Source organism: Nannospalax galili, unplaced genomic scaffold, assembly GCF_000622305.1.
Source record: "Nannospalax galili isolate Female #2095 unplaced genomic scaffold, S.galili_v1.0 scaffold312, whole genome shotgun sequence".
NCBI lineage: Eukaryota > Metazoa > Chordata > Mammalia > Rodentia > Spalacidae > Nannospalax > Nannospalax galili.
This window is the reverse complement of record NW_008335967.1, coordinates 2,108,711-2,135,264: the sequence shown is the minus strand read 5'-3', so window position 1 is coordinate 2,135,264 and position 26,554 is coordinate 2,108,711. Positions and strand designations below refer to the sequence as shown.

Below are 26,554 nucleotides of genomic sequence, written 5' to 3'. Positions count from 1 at the left end.
TGATAGTCATGTATATAGAGATTAGAAATGCATGTGAAAACGTCTCAATGTCAATTGCCTTGGAATGAATTCTTCTGTATGAAAAAAACAAAAAAACAAAAAAACAAGTATCTTCTTGAAGTCCCTCAAATTAAGGTAAAGAATAAGAACAAATCATTCTGGAAGAACGCAAAGGAAAATAGCTTTAGATACTTAAGTGACAATTGAATTTATTCTTATAATTGTTTTAATAGCTTTTGTATAATCTTCATCACTATTATGAGACATAAAATGTATTTATCAAATCTGTAATCATTATGCCAAAAAATCTGAATTACTGTAATACTTTGTATATTGTTAAAACTGTAATTTTAATTGTAAAAAAAATTTTAAATAAAAAAATAAAAAAAAACACACAAAGAAATCAAATAACTGAAGGAAAATAGGGATAAACTTCTGAATGAATTCAGAAAAGAGTTAGAAATATTGAAGAATACTCAGGCTGAAATGAAAAAGGAAGTGAAAGACTCAGTAAGCCAAATAGAAACGACAAGACAAAGCATCACCAAAGGATAAATGAAATGGAAAACAGAATATCAAGACTGGAAGACAAAGTGGACGAATTACACCATTCAAGCAAAGATTATGAAAAATTTAATAAAACACAAGAATTGAATGTATAAGAATTGTATGATACCATTAAAAAACCAAACTGATGAATCATAGGCATATATGAAGGAGAAGACTGTCAAGATAATGATATGGAACAGATCTTCAACAGGACTATAGAAGAAAATTTCCCAAAATGGAAAAAAGGACATGCTCAACAAATACAAGAAGCATATAGACCACAACATAGACAGGACCAGAAAAGAAACTCTCCACAGTACATCATAGTAAAACCACTAAATGTTCATAACAAAGAGACAATACTGAAAGCTGCAAAAGAAAAACGTGACATATAAAAATAAAACCTATCAGGATTACAGCTAACTTTTCAGCGCAAACTATGAAAGCAAGAAGAGCCTCGACCAAAGTATTCTCAGAATTGGAAAAAAAACATCCTAAGATTCATATGGAAGCACAAAAGACCTTGGATAGCCAAAGCAACCCTGAGCACTAAGAGCAATGCTGGAGGGGGGATTACTATACCAGATTTTAAGCCATATTACACAGCTATAGTCATAAAAACAACATGGTACTGGCACAAAAATATACCCAGAGTCCAATGGAACAAAATTGAAGACCCAAATATGAGTAAATGCAATTTCAGCCACCTGATATTTGACAAAGGGGCCAAGAATATTCACTGGAGGAAAGACAGTATGTTCAGCAAATGGTGCTGGAAAAACTGGATCTCCACCTGTAGAAGAACGAAACTAAACCCTTGTCTTTCACCTTGGACAAAAGTCAGCTGCAAATGGATCAAAGACCTCAATGTGAAGCCTGAAACTCTGAAACTTTTAGAAGAAAACATTGGCAATAATGTACAAGATATTGGTGTAGGAAAGGATTTTCTAAACCAGAAATCAACTGCCCAGGAAACAAGGTCAAGAATCAAAAAATGGGACCTCATTAAACTAAAAAGCTTCTCTATATCAAAAGAAGCAACCAAGTAGGTGGAGTGAAAACCCACAGAATGGGAGAAAATCTTCACCACCGACACATCTGACAGAGGTTTAACATCCAGAATATATAAAACGAACTCAAAATAACAAAGAATCAAGAAAGGAAGTAACCCAATTGAAAGATGGGCTAAGGAACTGAACAGAGAGTTCTCAAAAGAAGACATAAAGCTGGCTAAGAATCTTAAAAGGTGTTTAACGTCACTAGTAATTAGGGAAATGCAAATTAAAACCACTTTAAAATTTCATCTTACCCCAGTCAGACTGGCTAAGATCAAGAGAACAAAAGATACCAAATGTTGAAGGGGATGTGGAAAAAGGGGAAAGCTCATCCATTACTGGTGGGACTGCAGAATTATTTAACCCCTATGAAAAGCAGTGTGCAGAATTCTTAAAACACTACAGATGAACCTACCATTTGACCCAGTTATACCATTCTTTGGCATATACCCAAAGAACTCATCCTGTTGCAGAGACACTTGACCATCCATGTTTGTTGCTGCTCTTTTCACAATAGCTAAGAGATGGACGCAACCTGAGTATCCCTCAACTGACGAGTGGATAATGAAATGTAGTTCATTTATGCGATGGGGTTTTACTCAGCAGTAAAGATGAAATCATGAAATTTGCAGATAAATGGATGGAACTAGAAACTGTTATACTAAGTGAAGTAACACAGACTCAGAAAAAAAAGAAAAATTGATGTATGTTCTCCCTCGTATGTGGATCCTAGCACCAAATCCTTATAAGTGAATATGTATCGAGACATAGCTACAGGAATCAGAATAATGAAAAGGAACCAAGGAGGCAAAAGAAAAGAAAGAATCTGAAAGAAAAGAACAGTAGGAAACTGGTGTTAATAAGGGAGATATGGATAAAAACGGGGATTTTGTTTTGTTTTGGTTTTGGTTTTTGGTCTTTTCTAAAACAGGGTCTCCCTGTAGCCCCACCTGTCCTGGAACTCACTATGTAGACCAGGCTGGCCTTGAACTTACAGTGATCCACCTGCCTCTGCCTCCCGAGTGCTGGGATTAAAGATGTGCGCCACCACACCCAGCAAAAAAAAAAATGGGGTTATTTTAAGGGGAGGAAAGGTTATACAAGGAACCTAGGGGATAAAGGGAAAGAAGGAGCTCAAGAGAGGTGGGACCACAGGAGAAGGGTATTAGTAAGGGAGGAATGGGTAATACCAGGGCACCATAAATGGGGAAACAATGCTGGAAGGGTTAGACAATGTGAGAGATAAATAATGCTTAGCTACCTTTAAAAATCAGAGGGGGGTGTGCAGGTCTCTCTCTCTGGGGTAAGTCGACCCCGCCCTCCATGCCTTGACTCCTGAGGCCTCATTCACCCTCCCATCTCCCCCCCGCTGGTCTCTCCTCCTAGCCTGAGTCCTGTCCCATTCCTTTTCTTGGTTCCCCAAACACCTGTGGAACTACCACTGCTTCCTGATCCTTTGTATCCAGACCAACTTAGTTCACTCTCGGGACCCCAGGAGCACTCTGAGCCTGGCCTCACCCTCATCTCCCTCTACTTCCCTGGGCCTGCATGACCCACCAGCCTCTTTCCTGGATGCCAGGGCTGACCTTTCATCCTGATCCTTTGCATCCATACCAACCCAGCACCTCAGTGCAGTACCCAGGAGACTGTGGGGCCACTTCCCGCCCCTATCTTCCTTTGCATCTCTGGGTGGCCCAGCCACAAGCTGCCCTAGACCAGTATCTTTCCTGCAGTCAGGCTAGCCCAACCCCCAAATTCCTGAGGCCAAAATCTTTCCTGGAGGGATCCAGACCTTAGGAGAAAGGCTGAGAGCATATGACTTGGGGACTCTGTGGAAACTCCTGAAGACAAAAGCAATTTGGCTACTCCAACATAAAATCAAAGGAGAGAACCAGAAGCTTAGAAGAACCAGCTTTTCATGCCCAAATAGTAAACCACAAAGACACATAAAGTTCACAAAAGAAAGCAGACCTCAACTTGAAGGCTTGAGTCTCACACAAGAATCAGAAACTACAAAAGAAATCCACACATCAAAATCACAGAGAAAAAATAACATGAAAAACCAAAATAACTTATCCCCACCAAATACCAATAGTCCTCTAGAGGAGTACAATGAGAAACCCCTAGAGATAATGCAGGACATGGACTCAAAACAAAAATTATAAACATGATAAAAGACTTCAGTGAATTTGAAGAACACACAAAGAAATCAAAGAACTGAAGGAAGATAGGGATAAATTTCTGAATGAATTCAGAAAAGAGTTAGAAATATTGAAGAATACTCGGGCTGAAATGAAGAAGGAATTGAAACACTCAGTAAGCCAATTAAAAATGACAGGAGAAAGCCTCACCAATAGGATGAATGAAATGGAAAACAGAGTATCAAGACTGGAAGATAAAGTAGATGACTAGACCACTGAAGCAAAGAGTATGAAAGCCTTTAAGAAATCATAACTGTGTGCAGGAACTGTGTGACACCATAAAAAGATCTAACTTGCAAATCATCGGCATACAGAAAGGAGAAGAATCCCAAGAAAATGGCAGGGACCAGATCCTCAATAGAATCATGGAAGAAAATTTCCCAAAATTAAAGAAAGACATGACCACACAAATACAGGAAGCATATAGAACATCAAACAGACAGGACCAGAAAAGAAGCTCTCCACAGCACACCATAGTAACAAAACAAAGAGACAATACTGAAAATTGCAAAAGAGAAACAACAACTCATATATAAGGGAAAACCCATTAGGATTACACCTGAATTTTCAGTGCAAACTATGAAAGCCAGAAGAGCCTGGACCAAAGTAGTCCCAGTTTGAAATGACCACAGATGCCAACCCAGATTATTATACCCACCCAAAATGTCTATTATAGTCAAAAGGAAAAGAAACATCTTCCATAACATAAATAGGTTGAAGGAATTCATGTCGAGAAAACCAACCCTTCAGAGAGTTCTGGAAGCAACACAAAGAGCTGAAGAAAGGAATGACTATACCCAAGGGGTTGCGGAAAGAAATTCAATGAAGGTATGACTGTGGAAAAGTACAGCTATATCAAGAATGTAATCAGAAATAAAAATGATAGGATTCAATACTCATCTTTCATTAATAACTTTAAATATTAATGGACTGAACTCCCCAGGCAAAAGACACAGACTAGGTGAATGGATTAAGAAACAAAACCCATCTTTTTGTTCTCTGCAAGAAACTCATCTCAATTATGAGGACAGATACTATCTTAAAGTGAAAGGATAGAAAAAAATATGGTAAGCAAATGGTATTAAGTGTTGCTGCGATGTGGCGGGTTGCGCGCTGCTATGCCAGCTCTTGGCTGGGGTGCGCGAGAAGAGATAAAGAGGGCCACTTCATTCTGATCAAAGGAACAATAAACCAAGAAGATATTACAATCATGAACATATAGTTACCAAATCTGGTGCACCCAACTTCATAAAAACAATACTACAGGACTTGAAGACCCAGATTTATCCCAACTCATTAATAGTAGGGGACTTCAATACCCCACTGTCTCCATTAGATTGGTCAACAGGGCAGAGAGTTAACAGAGAAACATCTGAATTAAACAATACCAAATATAAATTGGACTTAAAGACATCTATCGAGTATTCCACCTAAGCACCAAAGGACATACTTTCTACTCAGCACCACATGGAACCTTCTCCAAAATCAACCATATACTGGGGCACAAAACAAACCTCAAGGAGGCTGAGGAGACCCCACCAGATGGACTTGAACCAGTGTCCAGTCTACAAAGAGGAGGGTCAACACAGAGGAATCATTTCCTACATGCTTCCAAGCGAAGCCAACCATGGTCGAGCAGGACCTTTGACTTATCTTCACATAGGTGGAGCTGGTAAAAGAAAGGAGTCAGGGGCTCCTCCCAAGCCCATGTGACCCCTCAGGAACAGATCCTCAAAGGACCTTAAGAGTAAAAATAAATTGGTGGGCCAACTCTACGGCCTTAAAAACCCAAAAGGAAAGTATAACCAAAGAATAAAGAGGCCAATATAATTTCTTAAGAGTCCATATGCATAGCTAAAGGCTACATAACAAGCAACAATGCCAGATAGGAGATACCTTCTTTTGAGTTGTGGGCCAGGGTGGTCCCAGGACCCTTGTCTAAATTAGCGTCTCTTTTACTGTGAAAAAAAAACACTCATCTAGCAGTAATCAGTTGTCAATATTCTAGATAGGCTGACTAGATTCACCAGAAGGGCAAGTAGTGGGGAATGGCTGGGGGTGCTAACACAGCAGACAGTAGCAGGGATATCAGAGTATAAGGGCTCTAGCGGGAGAAGGGAGGCTACGGAAGGGTTCCGAAACTAGAAACTGTTATACTAAGTGAGTTAACACAATCTCAGAAAAAAAATTGACATATGTTCTCCCTCATATGTGGATCCGAGAACCAAACCCTGATAAGTGAGTATGCAACCAGACATAACTACAGGAACCAGGATAATGGAAAGGAACCAGGGAGGTAAAGGTAAAGAAAGAATCTGAAAGAGAAGAACAGTAGGAAAGAGGTGTTAACAAGGGAGATATGTATAAAAATTGGGTTATTTTAAGGGGATGGGGGAAGGGAAGGTTATACAAGGAACCTAGGGGATAAAGGGAAAGAAGGAGCTCAAGAGAGGTGGGACCATAGAAGAAGGGTATAATTAAGGGAGAAATGGGAAAATGGGGGCACCTTAAATGGGGGAAGGGTTAGGCAATGCAAGAGATAAATAATGCCTAGCTAGTTTTAAAAAAAACAGAGGGAACCATATTAGTTCCAACAATGTACTGACAAATTATACATACAACCAGATCAAAGAATGTAATATATGTCTATGCAAGGTATATCTGAGAGCATTTGGTCTTTGCCCAAGCTTTATCTACATGGCATATGGTAACTAAAATACCAGGCTGGTAGAACTAACCTTCTTGGATGTTTAACAGCCATACTATGAGGCTTATACTAATTTGGACAGAGGGACATAAAGGACAGTTTTTGCTCCTTGCCCTCCTAGGTTGACTAAGTCCAGGGGACTATGAGCAGCTCTCAAAATGTCCTATAACTGTGGTGAGTCACCTGTCCTCTTGATCAAGGAGGCCATGGAGACCCCTGCCAGATGGATCTGAACCAGTGTCCAGTCTACAAAGAGGAGGGTCAACACAGAGGAAACATTTCCTCCATGCTTCCAAGCAAAGCCAGCCACGGTCGAGCAGGACTTTTGACTTATCTTCACATAAATGGAACACGTAAAAGAATGGAGCCAGGGACTCCTCCCAATCCCATGTTACCCCTGAGGAACAGATCCTCAAACAACCTTTAGAGTAAAAATAAATTGGTTTATCTGGACCAATTGCAGGGTCTTAAACACCCAAAAGGACAGTATAACCAAAGATTACTGGGGTCATTATAATTTTTTTAAAGTCCATGTGTATAGCTAAACAAGAAACAATGCCAGACAGGAAACACCTTCCTTCGAGTTACTGGCCAGGGTGGCCCAAACACTCCCAGACAATAATCCAGCATAAACCTAGGAAAATGAAAATAAACAGCAGACCCCAATCGTATGTAACTGAATATTGACAATTGATGGCTGCTAAATGAGGAACAGCTGATCTTCCTAAAACAAAGATCTCTAGATAGGCTGATTAGATTCAGCAGATGGACAAGCACTGAGGAATGGCTGGGGATGCCAACAACACAGTGGACGGAAATAGGAATGACAGATTATATGGGCTCCAATGGCAGGGGGTGGGGGGACGCTATGGGAGGGTGCCATGTGGGAAGTGGGTATATAGATGAATAAGATTGTGTGGGATGTTCTGTATGATATACACACAAAAAAATCAACGAATTAAAAAAAAGATATTTGAGGAGGGAGCATAAAAATTTACTTCATGTTAATTAGTAGAGGTGATAAATATTACCATTGAAATCTACCTGGTGACTTTATATCATACTCAGGTGCCAAGGATCCGAGTGTAACTGACTGTAGCTAGTAATAATCAGAAACAGAAATTAAAGACACATGTGCAAACATCTAAGCGTTAGTAGCATTAAAAATGTAGGAAACAGCATATTTTAAAAATGAAATGGAGATCTTCTTTAAAGGGTAAAAACTCATTCAATTTTTTGTCTTACAGGGTTTATACTGAGTTCATGGTTTATAACCATATTAATTCAACTGTGAACCTAAAAATTTACAGCCACTTTTGAAAGAGATATATCCTTGCTCTGGAAATTGTTACTGAGTATGTTAAAGCTATAATGAAATGCTTCTTCTAAGCATGTGGTTATTAAATTTTAAAAAATTACAAAAAAAAATACATGAAGCAAAATTTGGAAAAAGTGAAAGGAGAAAACCACAAATCCACAATTACAGTTAGGGGTTTCACACACCTCCTTCATCAGAACTAAAATTTCAATAAAAACTAAGAGCAGTGCGAATAGAAAATCAGTAAGGTAGATCTTCTGGTACGATCATCAATTAAACTTTTACAGAACACTGTGAAACAGGGAAACACACTATTTTATTTTATTTTTAATTTATGTTTTTAAATAATTTATTGAGAATTTCATACATGCATATAAGGTGTTTTGGCCAAAGCCATGCTCACTCCCTTCCCTCCAACTCTTCCATATCTCCCCATCACTGTTTTCTGATAACTTCATATACTCTTTCTTCTTTTATTTTTTTTAATGGGGCTTTTTGCTATTCTAACATTACCCCCTCTGAAGAGGTAACCCTAAAATCTTTTAAGGATTAGATAAAAGCTCCCAAATACTTTTGACATTTTTGGCCTTTGGAACGGAGTATGTGGCCAAGAGGCCCAAGGACATTGTGACTTTTAGCCAAGAAACTGGCTGCTTTTCTTTGGAGTCTTTTTACACTAACTGCCTAGCCAATTCCTACCTCCTATTCTTATCACATCATCCACTGAAGAGGTTACCCAACTTGAGGATAGGGAATCACGGTGAAGACCGGTGTGGCTTCTTCCATGTGGAACAGGAACAAAGGGTGAGGCAGTTGGAGTACCCCTTCAGTGGGTCTATCTAAAAGACTCCCAAATTGCATCACCTTGTGGAGACAGGATCCGGGTACTCTCAGGCAGTCCCCTGCATTCTCAGCCCCTATGCCAGAGGAAGGCCAGAACCTGGCCCTCTCGGGTGGTCTGCTGAGATCACAGCTGCTACACCGATGGAGGCCACACTACCTGAAATACACTATTTTAAAATTACACTAAATAGCCACCAAATCAGACCTAAAAAAAATCTTTAAAACTCAAATCACCCATGCCAGGTGTGGTGGTGCACACCTTTAATCCCAGCACTCAGAAGGCAGAGACAGGGACATCTTTGTGAGTTTGAGATCAGCCTGGTCTACATAGGGAATTCTAGGTCAGTTGGGGCTACAAGGAGACCCTGTCTTAAAAAGACATAAAAATAAATAAAAATAAAAATAAAACTGATAAGAGGAGTTCTCACTAAAAAAGGAAGGAAATACGAATGGAGCAGAAATTAATAAAATAGAAGACTAGAAAGAAGAGGCAAATTGCCAATATTAGTAGTGAAAGTGATGATACCAGTACAGGTGTTATAAACATTAAATTATGATAAGGAAATGCTTAAATTGATGCTAATAATTTTGGCAACTTAAATAATATGAATAGATTAAAGATATATATCACTGACACAGTGACAGGAAAAATAGAAAAATCTCAAACTATTACATGTTAAATAATATGAATTTATAAACTTTAACTAATGTAAGACCTACCAAACATTAAGGAGGGATTAACACTAATCTTCACAAACTTTCTCATAATTAGGGAAAAAGGAATGTTTTCAACTTATTTTATAAGTGTAGAAATGCCTCATGAATGTAAGGTTAGTTTAACACTCAAAATTCATTTTGTTCCATTTGCCATGTTCATAGATTAAGTGAGGAAAATCAGAGGAACTCTCAGTAAATGGAAAAAATGGAAAAGGTCATTAAAAATTTAATATGCATTTCTAATACAGGTCAAATACTTTGTATAATAATATCAAAAAATGTAATGAGTTCAGAATGGTCCAAATTGACATACACATGTGAATCCTACACTGAAAATGGTAAAACACATGCTATGAGGAATTAAAGACAGCACACATAAATGGAGAGTATAAGATAGTCATGGGTTGGAAGACTCAACACAAGCTTGTGAATGTCCAGTGGACCTGCCCATCCCATCCAATGCCAAAATAAAAAAATAAAAAACCCAGCAGGGACTGTTCCAGCTTCCAGATGGATGAAAAGAACTGTAAAGAACAGGACAATAAAAAAGCAAAGTACAAATAGACAATAGAGGCTACATGTAGACCACCAGTCAGCCCAAATTCTCAAGAAAGAGAGCAGGCCTGACACAAGTGGACATGAGTGGCTGAGTACCCAGGAAAGTCAATACTTGACAAGAAGAATAATAATTTAGCTAAAATTTAGCTTAAAAGGCTGAGTGTACACTAAAAGGAAAGTAAGACTCCATGGAAACTACATGAATGAAGAGAATTCATACCCATCCACAGGTTCTTCAAAGACTTTACTAGATGGTCACAAATAGTGCACAGTAATTGTCCATGAAAGCATTTCTCATAGTATTGGCTTGAGTGAGGAGAACAGTACGCTGAGAGAAAAAACATGAGATCCACCTATCTTGTATGCTTTCAATCAACTTTAGTATGGGGAAGGGTTAAACCACTGAAAGAAGGGCAACAGCCCTGACACTCTTTCACCCTGGATAGAGTTGAACACATTAGGGCTAGGAATGGGAAATGGGGTAGGGCAGGGAGGATCCTTCAGTCCTAAGGCTGAAAAAGGAATCTGTACTCACAAGTGGAAGCTAGGAGGGATACTGAAAATTCTCATTTCCAAAATTCAGAACACAGTGGCAGCCCAGTCTATTGCATGGCTCTACTGCCACAAGTACAATAATGGATCCAGGTAGAAATTGAAATTTACAAAATGTAGGCTTCATAAGCCAGGCTGTCTTACTGGCAGCTGCAATTTGTTTTCATTATTTGAAGTTCCAAAGAAATGTTTTTAATCTGCCAGCTTTCTAAAGGGCAGGCCTGAAGGTTAGGCTATTGGCAACAGGCAAGTATTCTATTTAAAAAAAAAAAAAAAAAAAAAAAGGCTAGCAAGGATAATCAAGGGAAATACTGGTTGGAGCTGTGAGAATCAAGTGATCACATCCACTCCATGTTCAAAAGCTGACACTGACATTAAACAATTCCATTGGCTTCAACTTGGCTAAACCATCAATGAACCAGGCCCAGGTATTCACAGGAACTTCTGTGAATGGAGGACCTCTATGAACCATGGTTTTACTTCAGATAGAAGAGACAAGCTTTCCTACAAACTAGATACTACCATCTAGCCTTCATGCAAAGTCAGAACTGACACTGAGGCAAACCACATCTTCACACAAACTATTTTCATATGAGTAATGAGGTCTCATTGAACACTTTTCTTTGTTAATCATGAAGCCCAAGTTAACCTACCCCCAAACATGAACATCATGCCATAGAGTCACAAGGTATCTACAGATCTAGTAGTTCAGCTTAACAAGAGCTTAGCAATAGGCAGCCAGTACTTTTCAAAAGCTATGCACTTGATTGACTTGTAACTCAGAGGAAGAGGACTTGCTTACCATAGCAGAAAAACCCAGTTCAATTCTTAGCACTGAAACAGACAAAACCATTGGGAAACTTTAGCCAATTATGCCAGGACTTAGGGGCCAGTCTGAGCAACATAATGAAACCATCTCAAATAAAAGGAGTAGGGAGTCTTTGCAGCTCATAGATCGATAACAGAACACTTGCCTTAGCACATGTGAGATCCTATGTTCAATCCCCAGTACAATAATGAAAATGGGGGGGGGGGGTTTGCACTTGGTAGCTGGGTCAGGCAGGTGGCACTGCTGTACTGGGAAATGACCCAAGTTCTCCAGCAGCCACCAGGCTTTTAACTAGCTGTGATTTTTCTTTCCTATTGGTTTTTTATGGATAACCTCTTAGCATGTAAGCAATCCATGAATATGAGAGTCTCCTTTAAAATTTGTAAGTATCCACAGTATAAGAATATCAAAACAGCAGCATTAATTATGCATTGAGCAAAGTATGCCAAAACAAGAGCAACTGAGTAGGTCCAGAGGCTCCACCCACACTTCAGTTTCCTTGAATCTGAGTGTTTACTCCCCACCTGCAGATCAAGGAATTGAACAGAGAAACAAAGCAAGGACAGTCTGAGCCTCTGAGAGACTATATTATTTCCTGGCCAGGAGCATGAGGAGTGAGAAGCTAGTTTGCAGGGGAGAGCTGTGACAGTGGGAAGGCTTTTCTTTCCTTTTTGCCTCTCATCCCAGTATGGTACCATTTCTTTCCTCCTCTACAAGGCCCTGCCTCTGGTTTCCCCTGAGCCTGCTGCTACAGCTCTACCCTACTACAATCCTCATGGTCTTAGCCTCACTTGCCACCTACCAAGCTTTCTCCCCCATAAAACCTGTAGAAGGGTGACAGCCATCTCTATCTTTCTCAGCTACAAAAGTCTGCATTCTTTCTTTGGCTGAAGATTTCCTCTCCTATTTGTCCTTCATTTTAAGCAGCTGAAGTTAAAGTACAAGGGGGAAAGAGAATCTCAGAATGTAGGTAGAAAGAGTAGCTACACCAATAAACAAGTCTTTATATTTACACCCAAATTCAAGTGACTGCCCAATAAATGAACTTACAATAATTACAGTCTACTTAAAGCTCTTCACAGCTTCCATCTTTTATTTTTGCTCTGTGAGCCCTTGATTCAACAGCTATACCACACTGCCCTTTACCCATATCCCTGAGGCTTCCTGTCTTGGTATATAACATCTTTCCTTCCTCTCCAGCCTATAGAATGAGCAAGAGCCAAAGCACCATTCCAGCACCTTCATTTAATTCCATCTTTCACTGCTTGGCCTGAAAACTATTACAGATAAGGCAGTCAGAGACTCTTACGCTCTGCTATTGCCCTGCCAACTTAAACAAAAGTATTTGCTTCTGTATCTCATATATCCTAAAGGAACCCACAGAAGTCCTGTCCCTCCTTATGCAGAAAGCTCTATATATCTTTGTCAACATCATGTCCTTGAACCAGAAATATCAAAAACTGCTAAGGGTTTGAGATCTTATCCATCCGACTTATAAGTCATGATGTTAGTCTGGTACTGTTTCACAGATGCAAACAAGATATAAGATGTTGAGTCCAAGAAACAGGGCAAATACCTTGAGCATCATGTCAGTGACAGTTCACCTTGCCCTACATGTACCCCATGCAGAGGGATACACTATGTGTGTTCTATCACAGCTGAAGAACACCAAGCTTGGGAAATTCATCATATTTAGAACAAACAGAAGAAAGTCTATCCATCTGCTCTTTGTCTGGGAAGTTATTACTTCACCCCCTGAGGAAGAACAACCCTGAGAAAGAGGCTAGTGATGCTCGGGCTCAGACTGCTTCACCCATCACACCCCTATTCAATCTAATATCAGAGATGCCGGGCAACACAATAAAACAAAAAAATAAATATGCCATATATTTTTCAGGAACAAGCAAACTATTAATATATCTATGTGCAGACAACATTAATTGCTATATATAGAAAAGTCATATATTTCAAAAGCTCTTAAGATTAATTTATTAAATTAATTTATTAATAAATAAATTTAGTAAAGTCATAGGATACAAGGTCAATAAACAAAAACTGTATATATAACTGTAGTTATATACAAACAACCAACAATTGGAATTTTTTAACTAGGTATTAAAGAGACATTTTAAACTAACATTAAAGAAATGAAATAAATACAAATCTAACCAAATATATGCAGAATGTATGGGCAAAGAATTATAAAACAATGACAAAAATAAATTACAGATGAACTAAAAATAACAGATATACCATGTCCATAAGATGGAAGAGTCAATACTCTCATCAATTTTTCCAGAATTGATCAACAAATTCTCTGTAATACAATCAAAATAACAGCAGGACTTTTTTTTTAAAGGTAATATCCTTATTTAGATACTAGAAGGCAGCATCAACTGAAAACTAGTACAAGGGCACCAGGGAGCATAGTATTCAGAAGTCACTGATAAACTCCTACAATAAATCTTCTTATCCAATGAATGTCCCAGAGTACTACAATGGGATGTTCCTGAATCGCTAGCAGAATTACAGCTCTTAGAATTTTCCTATCCCCTGGCTCTATGCATAAAGAATGGCAGCTTTCTGATACATGCATTGTGTATCTAATGGTTTCAATAATAGATCACTAGATCATAAGCGGCTTTTCAGCTATTTCACTCAACAGAACTTAAGATTTCTAACAGCACATCAGAGAAAACCTGACAGTTTTGTTAACTACATGATCCAGTTGATCAAACTGATAGCCTCAAGACAGAACTGAATTTGATTCTGTATATATCTTCCAACGGGAGAATTATGAGAAAAAAGAAAGCATCAGAAAAGAGAAAACAATGGAGGAGGGACAAACACCTATTTGTGTAAAATCATCAACAAAACATGTTTCTGTGTCTGTACCTCTCTGAGTGCATTGAGACAGAGTCTAATATAGCCCAGCCTGCTCTCAAACTCACTGTGTCACTATGTAGTAGAGCCTGGCCTTGATCCTCTTGTTATCTCCCAGGTGCTAAGGTAACAAGCACACAACACCACACTCAGCCCCAAACCCATAATATATAAGGAAGAAAAAAGTAAGGCAGTCAAAAAAATCAGCCACAAAATTAAAGGTGGAGGAATAATTTGGACAAAGCACCAAAGTACACATACCAACAGTAGTATAACATAGAAAGTTGAAGTGTCATAATAATAGTTCCTGGGTACAAAGTCTAGATATCAGATGAGAAAAATGAAAAGTAATGCATGTGACACTTACAAATAACATAAATACATAGTAACTAAGAACAAAATACATAGTCTAAAAATATAAAAATCAAAACTTTTAACTCCTTAGCCAGGTGTGGTGGTGCATACCTTTAATCCCAGCACTCAGGAGGTACAGGCAGGTAGATCTCTGTGAGATGGAGGCCAGCTTGGTCTACATAGTGAGTTCCAGCTGGGGTTACAGGGAGACCCTGTCTCAAAAAGGCCAAAAGAAAAAAAAAATTAACTTATTAAGGTCAAATAGGGAATGGTTATGCCTTATAATCAGTTTTTATTCACTTCTTGCTCTCTCTCTGTCTGAATCTGCCTCTCTCTGTCTCTGCCTCTGTCTCTCTGTCTCTGCCGCTCCCTCTCTCTCTCCCTCCCCCGACCCTCAACTCTCTGAGAATGAGACAGGGTCTCACTATATAGACCAAGTTAGCCTAGAACTCATGGAGATCCTCCTGTCTCTGCCACCCCAGTGCTGGGACTAAGGGAATGCACCACTACACCTGACTCTATTATTCTCTTCTAGATCATGAACCACCCTTATCCCTACTACCTTGCCTACTCCCCACTGGGTGGCAGTTTCAGCAGATTGTCCATTTCTATTTTTCTGACAAAACATTTATAAAGAAATTTCAAGTTGAGAAGCCAAATGAAAAATTTTGATTGGCTTTAAACAGAATAAGCCTTTCTTCCCTGGGCTCTACTGTAAGAAACAATTCAGCACTAACTACCTTAAGCACTCATTGAAAAGGCACCAGGCCTGAAGCAATGCAGCTTAAAGGGTGAGTTTCTGCTGTTAGAAAATGCTTTGCATAGGGGGCTGTAGAGATGGCTCAGCAGTTAAGAGCACTGACTGCTCTTGCAGAGAACCCAGGTTTGATTCCCAGCAACCATATGGCAGCTAACAACCATCCATAACTCCAGTTCTATGGAATTCAGCACCCTCTTCTGACCTCCATAGGCAATGCACAACACAGGAGCACTTATACACATGGAGGTAATACACTCATACAGTAAAATAAAGATGATAAATAAAAATTTGAAAAAAAAGAAGTGCTTCACATACATGATTTACAGTTTCAAGTACTTTCAGCTATGGTTAAGTCAACTATTTCACAAAGATTGAGTTTTTTAGTTACAAACTCATCAAATTTGTAGCATTAGATGATTATGGGGAAGGATAACCAATACTCAAGGCCTTTAGAAAAAGCCATATGGAAACCTACCACTGAAGAAGCTTCTTAAAGTATGTACATGCACATTACAAAAAGAGATTAAAAGGAATGTCCTTAAAACAGGGGAACATTGCTCCTAGCAGATACTATATGATATCAAAATAAAACCCCAATGCCAGAAATGGGCTCTCTCTCTTGAAGCTATTGACAAGGGTCCTTAGACCCTCAAACAATACTGACCGTTGCTTCTGCTCTTAGTTACCTACCAGGACTCCACTGTAAGACCATATTGCAAGAAACTATACATATGAGCTAAAAACAAACAAGGAGAAATAAAGCTGGTGCTAACTTCAAAGCCTCATCTTTGCTGGCTAGCTTTTCCATAGTGCTGGAAGGTGATATGAATGCTACCTGTGGGGGTGGGGGGAGGGGGAGCTAATCATCAACTTTACCCTGCTGTGAATCCTGAAAGATACAACTGGCAAGACAAGATAAACCTACCAGTGCAATAGTGGCATGAATATTTTGTGAGTAATCAACTACTTCCTAATTGGATTTAAGGTCCTCTTCATAGAATATGGCCCGTTCCTGACATTGCTATCAGGCCTAGGTACCTGAGGTTAGACAGGTCACAGCACACAGGAGATAGCCTAATACTAGTTTTCTACTAAATAGTTATCATACTAATCTCACTCCTAATGTCTTATTGCTATACTCATAGATTAATACGTCGCTCAACTCTCATCAGAGAATCTTCCTTATGCAGCAGATGATGAAGAAAACAGAGAATCACAACTGGCCAACATGAAGAGAACAAGAGGCTGTAGAATGCTTATCCCTGAATAGGTAACCTATATCAAACTTCTGCCCCCCAAGACACAAGTATCATTGCAGAAGAAAGGGTGGCAAGATTGTAGGAGTGAGAGGAGCTGGATGACCACAAGGAAATAAGAGTTTTCCAAGCAGTTGGTCAGTCACTCATATGAACTCACACCAATGGTGACAGCACGCACAAGTCCCACATAAGCTCAAGCCAGACAAAATCCCAGCATAGATATGGGGAACTGGGTAAGAAACCCCAATCCTACCTGAGGAACTACTGGGGACCAATGGCTGCTGAGAGGGGGAGAGTCATTTTCTTACAAGAATGTGACTCTCAATAGATTAACTAGGCTCCAGTGGATGGGCCTACACTGAAGGACATTTGGGGACAAAATTAGACCCTATAGGCCTTATTATATATAATAAGTACATTTAATTGAGCAGGTTGTAAGAAGGGGAGATGTGGATAGGGGAGGAGCTCTAAATACTATGAAAATATATTGTCTGAAAATTGCAAGAATTCAATTTTAAAAAGAATGAAAAGAGATATGCAATAAAAATATAACTTTTGAAAAATGATTTTGAGGTGTATTTGAGATTTAGCCTCACATTTGCTGCTCAGTAACCACTGGGTAAGGCAAACTGTCCCCAGTTATGAGGCAAAAGAATTAATCTATTAAATTATTTTATAGCATAAAATTTGGTTTGAATCACCAGTTGTAGCATTTTTCAAAATAGTATCTTATATGAATATAGCATGTATTAAATGCACAAATGCAAAAAGGCTGTTATTATGGAAGCAGGAATCTTTATAAATTCTAACATATGTAATTTGATGTGAAATACTTCGTGAAAGTAATATAAACATTCTGAATCCACTGATGATTATTATTATTATCAGTAGTAGTAGTAGTAGTAGTAGTAGTAGTAGTAGTAGTAATATTTTGGCATATTTGTTTAAAACAGAGAGCTTTAAAATGTCTTGTGAAGATCTAAATAACAAATAAGCACCAAAAAAATTTGTGATTTCAAAAAAGCAAAAAAAGCCTGGCATGGTAGTGCATACCTTTGATCCCAATACTTAAGAGGCAGAGGCAGGCATATTTCTGTGAACTCAAGGCCAGCCTGGTTTACATAGCAAGTTCCAGGCCAGGTAGGGCTACACAAATAAATAAATAAATAAATAAATAAATAAATAAATAAATAAATAAATAGCATTAGACTAAGCATTGCTATTTATGGTATCTTCTACATGTTTAACTATAAGTCGCTTATACAGAGAATTCACAGCAGTGTCGAGACTTGAGCTCTTTTGCTATCATTACTTCTTACAGAAAGCTCAGATTTTGTTTTCTGAAAATAATCAGAAAAAAAAATTGTCTTATAGATAAGAAAATCATAGAAATATGCTCCAAAAAAAAAAAGAATCAAAGCTATACTGTCACCAAAGGGAAGGTTGAATTTCCAAAACTGACAGAGGTGATGAATTAACCTAGATCATCCAATTTTAAACCCATATATTTTGTAATTTTCCAAAGAGACAAGCCCACTAGCTCAGAGTTGGGTTCACCGGGCTGCAATTTACCCAGACTTTGACAAGTCAGTAGATTTCTTTGTGCCTTGGTTTCTTCTACTAAACAGGGATGTTATGATAATAAAGGTAACCAAATACTTAAAGCTCTCTGGCAGGGAAACACTATTTTTTTTCCATTATATTAATAACTTCCATATTCCAACCACAGTTCTCAACTGATGCTGTTTCCTCCCAATTTTAGTTTTAAGTTTAAAATAACATTTTTTGTGCATCATCTGTCTTTTAACATAGCTGGCATTCTAACAAGATCCCTTTCCCTAACTTCCAAAATGCATGAATAATAAGTAGCACAACATTTTCACTTTTAGCATTATCAAAGCCTTACCACCCAAAGCATTACCACCCAAAGCATTATCATCCAAAGCTATGCAGAAAATGTTCAAAATTCACATCAAAATTTTCCATATTACTCTCAGCTTCTATAGAAATACAATTCAAAATTCAGGTGCTCATTAGTCATTCACCTATAAAGCTTAAACATTAATTGTAAAACATTATAAAATGTATACTGCTTTTCAAAATTAGAAGAGAATTCTAATTACAAATAAAAAAAACCTAGGATATAATATTCTGAAAAATGCAGACTATTCCTAAAATACTGGAGCTAGGTAGTGATTAATACACTAATAATGCATCCATCAGCAATGCATTCCTCTGTGGCTCAGTGGGTAAAAAGTACTTGCTGCCAAGGTTGATGCCCTGAGTTTGATTCCTAAGATCCCCAAGGTAGAACGAAGGAACCAAGTTACCCTCTGACTACCACATGTGTACCATAGCAGACACACACACACATACAACATATACCACAAATAAGTAGTAAATAAAGGTAACTTAAAAAACAATGTAGTCACTCCATAAGCTCAAGTTGTAAAAGATATATAGTCTCACTATTAAGAATAGAAATGCAAAGCTGGGCGTGGTGGTGCACCCCTTTGATCCCAGCACTCAGGAGGCAGAGGCAGGCAGATCTCTGGGAGTTCCAGGCCAGCGTGGTCTATTTAGTGAGTTCCAGGCCAACTGGGGATACAGGGAAACCCTGTCTCAAAAGACAAAAAAAAAAGAAACAAAAGAAATGCAACCAGTCTTGGTGGCGCTTGCCTTTAATCCTAACACTCAGGAGGCAGAGATAGGTGGATCTCTGTGAGTCTACATAGAAAGTTCCAGGACAGCTGGGGCTACAAGGAGACCCTGTCTCAAAAGAAAAGAAGTGGAAGAGGAGGAAAAGGAGGAAGAGAAGGAAAAGGAGAAAGAGGAGAAGAAGAGGAGGAAGAGAAGAAGAAATGTATTTAGAAGTACCCACAATTAATAGAAATGTAACTTTAATGTTTCCTATACTTTTATTAATTTTAACAGAATGACAGAATATCCTAAAACAAATACTTTTCCCTCTACCATATGTATTTACCAACAGTGTTACCATATAGCTATATATAAAACTTAAGAAACATCAATCCACCAAGAAAGGCTCCCTTGTCAAAAACAGACATAGTCAATTAAAATAAAATATTCATAGCAAATGATCAGTATACATCTAATACATAAAAAGATTGCCAAAGGTAAAGATTGGGAATACCATCCCTGAAAGCAAACAAATGACTTACATTTATACATTGTGACTATACGTAGCAAAGAATGTTTTGAAATGTCTTCTGGTATAGTTACCTTACATCAATGTGATTTATAATGTGAATGAATGAAAAGAAATGAAGAAATATCTAAGTGGATGAATATTGAAGTCATGATGACATTTAACACCTCGAGATGTTCACAATTTGGAATATACAGAGATGACTTGAATACAAACAAACTAGTTGAAATTCAACCTGGTTCACTGTAAAAATGCAGGGGCTTTCTATCTGTAGAACAAAGAACCTAACCCAAAACATACATAACTACTGAAGTATTCAAGTACAATTATCAAGGCTTTAGAAATGTATTTATTTACTATGTGAATCCCCCCCCATACACACACACACACACACACACACACACACACACACACACACACCTCTCTGCATTTTTGCAATGTTTGGCATTAGTGACTATTGAACTAGAATAGAATACACATTTCTAAAAGACTAATTTATTCATATTCTATTTAAAAGCAACATAATAAATCTAGCTTTTTAAAAAAGCATCCTTATATAAGGCAGTGGGGGGGGGGAAACCCCTGCCACACATATGAAGCACAATTTAAGCCCAATACAACTGGCCAATCAAAATTAGTGAATACACTGCATCTCTCTGCAGTGGAGAGAAGCGACAAGGTAGGCTGTCACTCTGCAAAAGCTGCTCAGAGCAGGCTTCCCTCTGAAAGGCAGTGCCGCTGTTTTTCAGAAAGACGGAATCTAAATGCTGTCTCTGGAGACAAGAAGACTTCAGTATGCTAAATTACTTTCATTATGCATTTTCAAATGCTTATTGATTGCACAGTAGGAAGAAGAGGAGACTGCAGCCTGGAAGCAGCACTCCACGTTCTATACATTAGCAGTACTGCTGAAACAATGGCACAATACAGACACAGATTTTCAGTAAGGTCTTGTTTGAAGAGATGTTTATGACCCTCTTACCCCAGTCTTCTACTAACAAGTGAATAAAATGAATCAATCAAAATTGGAAACGCTTCAACTACATCAAGAATTTGTCAAATCTTTAGCAGAGGTAAGATGTGTTCCTTATTATAGTGTATAACTGCTTTTGAAACAGCATAGTGGGGTAAAATTACTTTGGAATTTTCAGTCTCATATTTAAGAGTTTATTCCTTTACTTCTACTTAATGGTAAACATCCAATTTTTAGATTTACTTCTTTTAAGGCATTGTATATTTTAAATGTAATCTTTAGGATGTGTTGTTAAACCAAAGAATATTCTCTGTTCTCTATAATTCACTCCAAATGCATCAGCTCTTAAGTCACTTCAGACATACTAAATATTCTTAATGTCATAGGTATAGTTTTGCTCAGGTGTTCAAAAATGTTTATATGTCTTATAAGTAGCAGGTTTACTATTTAGTTGATACTTATTACTAAATTTCGTGTTAAGATTATGATTGGACATGTTCACTGAAAATTATTTAATCTGCAATTACATTTTTATTACCTTTACATTTTAGCCATGTGAGTAATTCATCAAAAGAAAATTTTAATGTCTTATCACAGAATCTGTTTTAATGAGTTAAAGTTCAAACCATGTGCTTATTAATAACTAAGCAACCTACAATATTTCCCAGTATGCAGGAAATGTTGTTAAATTTATTAGCAAGAAGGAATAGCATTATGTTTCGTGCATATTAACTGTTTACAGTCTCTGAACACATAAATTAGCATCTAAAAGGACAAGAGATATTATTTTAAAAACAATCTTTCTCTCATGGTTGTATTTGCAATGTTAGCCCTACTGTTAAATAAGGTAAGACAATCTTTATTAGGAAAAGGGTCATTTTACTTAAAGAAACTTCATTTTATGAATTTATGTATGCCTCCAGTAATACAGTTTGCTGACTCTGATAAAAAATCTCCATGGTTTAAAAGAATTTTTTTAACTAAAATAACTTTCAATTAATACAAAATTATTAGGAACCCTATTCCTTAATCCTGTTTCTCTCTTTTTCACAAAGGCCCACAGCAGCTAATTCAGTATATGCAACTGACAATGTGAAGAATGCAACTGACTAAGAATTACCCTAGCTCTCGGAACCACAAACTGCAAGATATTCTTCTAACACATGATTCCAAGAAACTAAGGAGTTAAAACTTTGGAAAAGCTCTGCTGGAATATAACAAATTGACAGTATACTGAGAGGATGCTATAAATTAACCACGAAAAGAACTTCAAAAGCCTGAAAACAAAAATGGTGAGCATTTTTTGGGAGTTTAACATAATAGAATTGTGGAAACTACTAGCTCTGCAAGAAACATTGAAACATAAACTTCAAAAATGAGAATGACATCATTTGCCAGCGAGTAAAATGAAGCTTTAGCAAGTGTTTTCTGCACTAAATATTCAGATATTTATATCAGTTGATGTGACTAATGGACTTTTCCATCTGAGCTTCATGACCAATTATGTATCCTCGTCTAATGAGAACAAACCAAATTAAAAAGCAGATGGTTTTTATCAAATGAACATGCACTGGATTTATAACATAAAGCAAATTATGTGATCAAGAAATCATTTCAAAATAATGAGAAACTGTAGAAACAGGGCTACAACAAAAGGATGTTTGAATACATCTTAGAAGCCAGAAATGGTATGTTTCCTTCTCTGTTTTCACATGTTCTGGAAAATAAAGAGACACTATCATAGATTCCTTCAAAAGGAAATCTAATTCCTATCATTTGATGAAGTTTCTTTTGGGCATGACTTTTTGAGGCAAAACAAACACAAAAATTATGTACTGTTCTTTCTAAATCCATCGGCCAACAAATTGCAAAATTCATGCAGTTGTCATACTGGAGAGCAAAAGAAAGAATTCCTACAAGACATGAAATAAAGCACAACTACTTCACTGTTGTCAGGGGAAAATTCATGTCAAAACTCTGTCAATGACATCATGCATCAATTTTTGAAAAACTGCCATAGTGAGCCAAAAGGCCCATAAGGCAACAGCAAACAGGTAGGTTGGAAGATGCATGCACCCCACTACACTGCTTAGCATTTACAGAAGAAAATAGATAGGCTTTCTTAGCTGTTGTCTAATTTGACAATGTCTGCTTTATTTAATTATAAATCTGATGTGATAAAGAACTGATGTTTTGTTACTTCAGAAAATTTGGCACCCATAAAATTTTCTATTTTTACACGATTTCAGTGCTAGTTAAGCCCTTCATTTATATGAATAAATATGTCTCTAGTAATATATCAACCCAAAGGAAATTAAGGCTATCATTTGTATCTGAAATATTATCCTAAAATAGCATGCAAAAACTTGTCAAAAGCAATATCAAGTGAAATGTCAACATGAATTTTGAATTTTTTATAGTTTCTTTTAATGTAATTTTGCAGTTAAAATATCATACTTGAAATATGAATTATAGTTGGTTGTATAATTTCTTATTTTAAGCTAAGCATACTCACTACAGACATGTTAGGCCAGAAAATTCTATATTATTTTTTATGAATGACACTAAACTCCTAAATACAGATTTACATGAATTAGCTTTAAAATTTTATTCAAAATTATGTACTGGCTGATATAAACAAAATATTTCACAGGTTTCATAGGTAATATATAACTTAAAAGTTTTCTCAAAAAGTGGGCTTCAGAATACTCCTCTTTAAATTCCATGTTTTACTTTTAAAACTATTTAAACAAAATTAACAATACATTCTTCTAAACCACTTCAAAAATAACTACCTTTTAGTATGTATCAAATTTCAATTACCTCTTTCTATGGGCTACAAGAGGGTGTGGTCACAAAATAAATCAGAGGAGCACCTTTTACCAAGCTTGTAGCTTTTGACTTTAACATAATGTCCTTCTTCCAATTTTTGCAAGTCTATTGTAAAAATTTAGTGAGCATTTTAGCATGACATAAGTACTTATCATTGGACTCTTTCTGTGGAAAATAACTCCAAATAAACCCCTAAGTACACTGTTTATATCTAGCAGACTCAATGTAGACAAGATAGTTTGACACAAACTAGCGCTGTGTGCCATTTATCCTCTTAAGTGAACACTGTCCTGTTCATTTGAAATCTCACAGGAATAATTACACCTACACTAATCATGCTAGAGCATATTAAAATAGCATTTACTTTCTATCTACTCACAACATTTTAAAATGAAATTTTAAACCATCCAAGTGAAATTACTTCTGCATGCTGGGTAGTTTTATTATACAGAACCCTGCTTTCTCTAAAAAATAAACATCTTACTTGTCTCCAATGAAGCAAATCCTTGCAGCATAGTAAGTGGTTTTGTGCTATATAGGAACAATACCCATGTAGGTAGCTCTTCAAAGAGAAAACAATTCCTTTTACCTCAAAACAAGGCAGCTTTGATATTTCTTGATTACACATTTTCATCAATAGTTTACAAAGTTAAAAATTAAACTAAGTACATGATAAAGAGATATTTTTTGTTTACATGGAATACTATGTTTTGTACATCACTTAAATTGCCAGATATCAAATATTCTATTTTACTTTCTAGGAGAAAAACCAACTGCTCCAAAAGAATGTGTTTTTATCCTGCTCTGGAAATCAACATGCAGTCTGAATCTAACATTACAGTGCGAGATGACATTGATGACATCGACACCAACATGTACCAGCCACTATCATATCCACTAAGCTTTCAAGTGTCTCTCACTGGATTTCTCATGTTAGAAATTGTGTTGGGACTTGGCAGCAACCTTACCGTATTGGTACTTTACTGCATGAAATCCAACTTAATCAACTCTGTCAGTAACATTATTACAATGAATCTTCATGTACTTGATGTAATAATTTGTGTGGGATGTATTCCTCTAACGATAGTTATCCTTCTGCTTTCACTGGAGAGTAACACAGCTCTCATCTGCTGTTTCCATGAGGCTTGTGTATCTTTTGCAAGTGTTTCAACAGCAATCAACGTTTTTGCTATCACTTTGGACAGATATGACATCTCTGTAAAACCTGCTAACAGAATTCTAACAATGGGCAGAGCTGTAATGTTAATGACATCTATTTGGATTTTTTCTTTCTTCTCATTCCTGATTCCCTTTATTGAGGTAAATTTTTTCAGTCTTCAAACTGGAAATATATGGGAAAACAAGACACTCCTGTGTGTCAGTACAAATGAATACTACACAGAACTGGGAATGTATTATCACCTTCTAGTACAGATCCCCATATTCTTCTTCACAGTTATTGTAATGTTAATCACATACACCAAGATACTTCAGGCTCTTAACATTCGGATAGGCACAAGATTTTCCACAGGACAGAAGAAGAAAGCAAGAAAGAAAAAGACAATTTCACTAACCACACATGAGACTACAGACATGTCACAAAGCAGTGGTGGGAGGAATGTAGTCTTCGGTGTGAGAACTTCAGTTTCTGTAATAATTGCCCTCCGGCGAGCCGTGAAACGACACCGGGAACGACGAGAAAGGCAGAAAAGAGTCTTCAGAATGTCTTTACTTATTATCTCTACATTTCTTCTCTGTTGGACACCAATTTCTGTTTTAAATACCACTATTTTATGTTTAGGCCCAAGTGACCTTTTAGTAAAATTAAGATTATGTTTTCTAGTCATGGCTTATGGAACAACTATATTTCACCCTCTATTATATGCATTCACCAGACAAAAATTTCAAAAGGTCTTAAAAAGTAAAATGAAAAAACGAGTTGTTTCCATAGTTGAAGCTGACCCCATGCCTAATAATGCTGTAATACACAACTCATGGATAGATCCTAAAAGAAACAAAAAGATTACCTATGAAGACAGTGAAATAAGAGAAAAATGCTTAGTACCTCAGGTTGTCACAGATTAGAGAGAAGTCTAAGTTTCACCAAATCTACATTCAGAAGAGTTTTAAATTCAAATTGTAAAAACTACTGCCAAATGTAAGAGAAAACATTTTAAGTATTGGTTATGTTGTAAATTTTCAATGTGGATGTCAATTAGATTAGGTCATATATATTCAATTTCTTCATTACTTAATGTATTTGTTGCATGGCAGTTTGTTAAAAGTAATATCATGTGATATTTTGTCAATATTATGTCCACCAGAAGGTATTCGTGTAAGTCGTATTTTCTAAAGAATAAATACATAGCCTTAAAACAGTGTATAACTTTAAAATGTAACTAACAGGCATCTGCTTTAAAAAAAAAATACATGAAGTGTATTATTTCTAAGGCTCAAACTACAGATATATTTATACGATGGCAATTTGAATAGCATTTAATATAAATTGTAGGTTCAAAACAAGCTTTTTCTGTACCGTTATGTGACATTTACTGGTACAGTATACTTGTTATAATAGTTGGAACATCAAAAACAATGAAATATATATAAAACTTTATTCTTTTCTTTGAATATAGGAAATCATAAGCTACATTAGTATTTTAAAACTATGAACCGATAAATAAACAAACCCTTATGTGCACACCAAAATAGGGAAACTTTTAACATTCAAGTTTACTATTAAAAAAAAAGATTGACTTTCTCATATCAAGGGCAATAAGCCTGGAACATACAAATGAATCAACAGTTCAGGAAAGGAAGGAAACTACACAGCACCAGCCTTTTTCTTCCTTCTTCACTTTGCCTAATTCTAAACCAAATGTTCTAGATTAATATAGAATAATGTTTTTTTTAAGAACCTGCAATAAAATAATTTTCTAACTTTATTCAACTCAACCATTTTGTATAAGAGATGTTAATATAAATCAGAATAAGG

At 36.9% G+C, this 26,554-nt stretch overlaps 2 protein-coding genes across 3 annotated transcripts in view; one reads left to right on the top strand and one right to left on the bottom strand.

Moving 5' to 3' along the window:
• The window catches only part of Cog5 (component of oligomeric golgi complex 5), a gene marked incomplete in the record, with an annotated part of 398,569 nt that overhangs the window by 308,855 nt on the left and 63,160 nt on the right, over positions 1 to 26,554 (bottom strand).
• Gpr22 (G protein-coupled receptor 22) lies at positions 20,469 to 26,003 on the top strand. Of its 2 annotated transcripts, XM_008830725.1 has the most exons (3): positions 20,469 to 20,827; positions 21,783 to 22,019; positions 24,321 to 26,003. In XM_008830725.1, the coding sequence occupies exon 3, from the start codon at positions 24,346 to 24,348 to the stop codon at positions 25,642 to 25,644; it is 1,299 nt and encodes a 432-aa protein (XP_008828947.1). In that variant the 5' UTR covers positions 20,469 to 20,827; positions 21,783 to 22,019; positions 24,321 to 24,345; the 3' UTR covers positions 25,645 to 26,003. The 2 variants fall into 2 exon arrangements, with proteins under 2 accessions (XP_008828947.1, XP_008828946.1); XM_008830724.1 differs by lacking the exons at positions 20,469 to 20,827; positions 21,783 to 22,019 and adding an exon at positions 22,030 to 22,781 and having other exon boundaries at positions 24,321 to 26,002.

Bases quoted from the DNA above. Each gene is read 5' to 3' on its own strand.
- Gpr22 (XM_008830725.1), top strand. From the start codon at position 24,346: ATGTGTTTTTATCCTGCTCTGGAAATCAACATGCAGTCTGAATCTAAC.